At 39.0% G+C, this 2,314-nt stretch overlaps 1 protein-coding gene across 1 annotated transcript in view; it reads right to left on the bottom strand.

Annotated features, from left to right (window-relative positions):
- UGCG (UDP-glucose ceramide glucosyltransferase) overlaps positions 1 to 2,314 on the bottom strand; it is a 47,937-nt gene that overhangs the window by 15,040 nt on the left and 30,583 nt on the right. Inside the window, 1 exon segment of the mRNA XM_012641193.1 lies at positions 826 to 967. Within this exon segment, the coding sequence (XP_012496647.1) occupies positions 826 to 967 (142 nt within the window).

Genomic DNA, 2,314 nt, shown 5'->3' with positions numbered 1-2,314 from the left:
TTCTCCTAAGAAACGACAGGCAGAATTCTAAAGGAAAGTTATAAAAAGATACTTCTATCTCAAGAAAACTAGAAGATCTCCAATGAAGGGAGTTATAGATTGGGTTTATGGATCTACAGATTATCTAAATGGTATAGGCAATACCATTAGTTATTGAAAATCAGAATAATAAAATTAAAAAAGAGGCAAGATGAAGTCCTACCTTGCCAATGACTGTAATCTATTCTTGGCACAAAGCCAGTCTCTCCAGGGAATTATGTTTAGCTCTAGCTGTCCTGTATCCCACTGAACATTGCTTCTCACTACCCTCACTATTGTTTTTTTTTTTTTCCTTAAGAGACAAAGACTCGCTCTGTTGCCCAGGCTGGAGTGCAATATTGTGATCACAGCTCATTGCAGCCTCAAACTCCTGGGCTCAAGCGATCCTCTAGTCTTGGCCTCCTGAGTAGCTGGGAATACAGGCATGAGCCACTGTGCCTGGCCTTTCTGTTGTTCACACATAACACTCATGGAAGGAAATTTCTATATTCAAACTACCAGGCACTTGACAATGCCTAAATCCCAGGAGGTTGACTCAGGGATTTCTATTTCAGATGGACATAGAGGTGGTTAGAAAGGAAATTTATACCCTTCCCCAACCCATTTCTGTCCTGTGATGATGATAACTAAAGCTTAAATTTTACGAAGCCAACATTATAGTGAATTTTTAATATCTTCACTTTATAGAATGTTAAAATTTCTAAGTGTTTACCATAAGGGAAAAAACAAAACGAAACCAAAAACCATGGTCTAACCCATTCCTAATGAATACAACACTGTACTTACTTTGGGATAATCCAATTCAAAGAATGTTTCCAAGTTGTTGATTAAGTTAGGATCTACTCCTTTCAGTGGTTTCAGAAGAGAGACACCTGGGAGCTTGCTATATGGCTGTTTGTCAGTTGCCTTCTTGTTGAGGTGTAATCGGCTAAAAAGCAAACGATAACATAAATTATTTCTAGAGACTACATCAGTGTTAAGTCAAATAAAGCATTTATCAACCTGTCAATAAATCACTCAATTCTAAGTTAAGGTTTTTAAAGTTGACATCTTTCTAAAAGGAGATCTGAAAATGAAGGGAAGTAGAACCAGGTAAGCTTCTAGCTTTAAAAAAACAGAACTAAGCAGAATCAATGTTCTAAAGCCAGAACCTAGATGTACTCTCTCTATTTATTGTTTATTGCTGTACTCACAAAACTATGCTAGGTATAGAGAGGGCATTCAATAAATACCTGGTGAAGGAATGAATGACAGTGTTGTTATTAGCCCACACATTAACTGCCCTTCCTCTCAAATTGCCGCAGTGGCTAAAGAACTATAAAAATAGGTAAAATGAAATCCCTATCTGCACCAGAAAAATATGGAAGGGTAACCAGAAATTTCTATAGCAGTCAGATAATACACAATTAAAAGAAGTGTCAAGCAGCCTACCTGGGAAGCAAGAAAATGGGGTAACTGGAACTCCCATTATTAATAGGCTCAGAATGGCAGGGGTAGAACAGGGAGGTTGAAAGTACAAAAAAAAACTCAGCGATGAGAAAAAAGTCTATTAATGATACTGAAAGATCTATCAGTGCCAGCAATGCACAGATAAGGTGGCCAAGGTTTTCGCTGCTGGTCCATTTCAAGGGTGTGGCAGCACAGGACTCCTAATGAGGGAAGCCATGCCACTTTAGTGAAGAGAGGACGTGCCCCAGTTAGCATCAGGCTGTTGCAACAAAAAGAGATGCCATTTAGCACAGCGGTGAAGTTCCTAGAGGAAGTCATTTGCTCTGTATTTCTCATAAGTACACTGCAAGTACTTCTCATATGTAAGTCTCTAAGCCTTCAACAGTAATCAGATGCTAGAACATTCATGGGTCCGTCTGCAAGATATTCTAAGACACATGTTCTTCCACATTTTAACATCTGACATCAATGGCATCTTACAACTGCCGCCAGCCAGATGGCAGTCCTGACTTAGTATTGTGAGAACGAACTGATCAGATCTAGATCAAAAAACACTAGTATCAATGCATCTTATATTCAATAAAATCCACCATTAACCTATGAATGACTTTTGAAAGCAGACCAGTACCACTTCCCTGGGTGGTAGCACCTCCATACAGTACCACTGTCCAGACCAGCTGCCCATAGGCTTGTTCCCAGTGAATTAAGGCAGGGGTGTGCTGCAGCAAACACCTAATGTTTCAGATAAGGCCATACAGACATTTTAACAGAAAGAAAACAGGTTACCTACAATGAAAAATTTTAAAGCAACAAGAAATTTAAAGAC

The sequence above is a fragment of the Propithecus coquereli genome, unplaced genomic scaffold (genome assembly GCF_000956105.1).
Source record: "Propithecus coquereli isolate 6110/MARCELLA unplaced genomic scaffold, Pcoq_1.0 Scaffold163, whole genome shotgun sequence".
Taxonomy (NCBI): Eukaryota; Metazoa; Chordata; class Mammalia; order Primates; family Indriidae; genus Propithecus; species Propithecus coquereli.
Note: the sequence above shows the minus strand (reverse complement) of the source record. Positions and strands in the feature narration are given on the sequence as shown.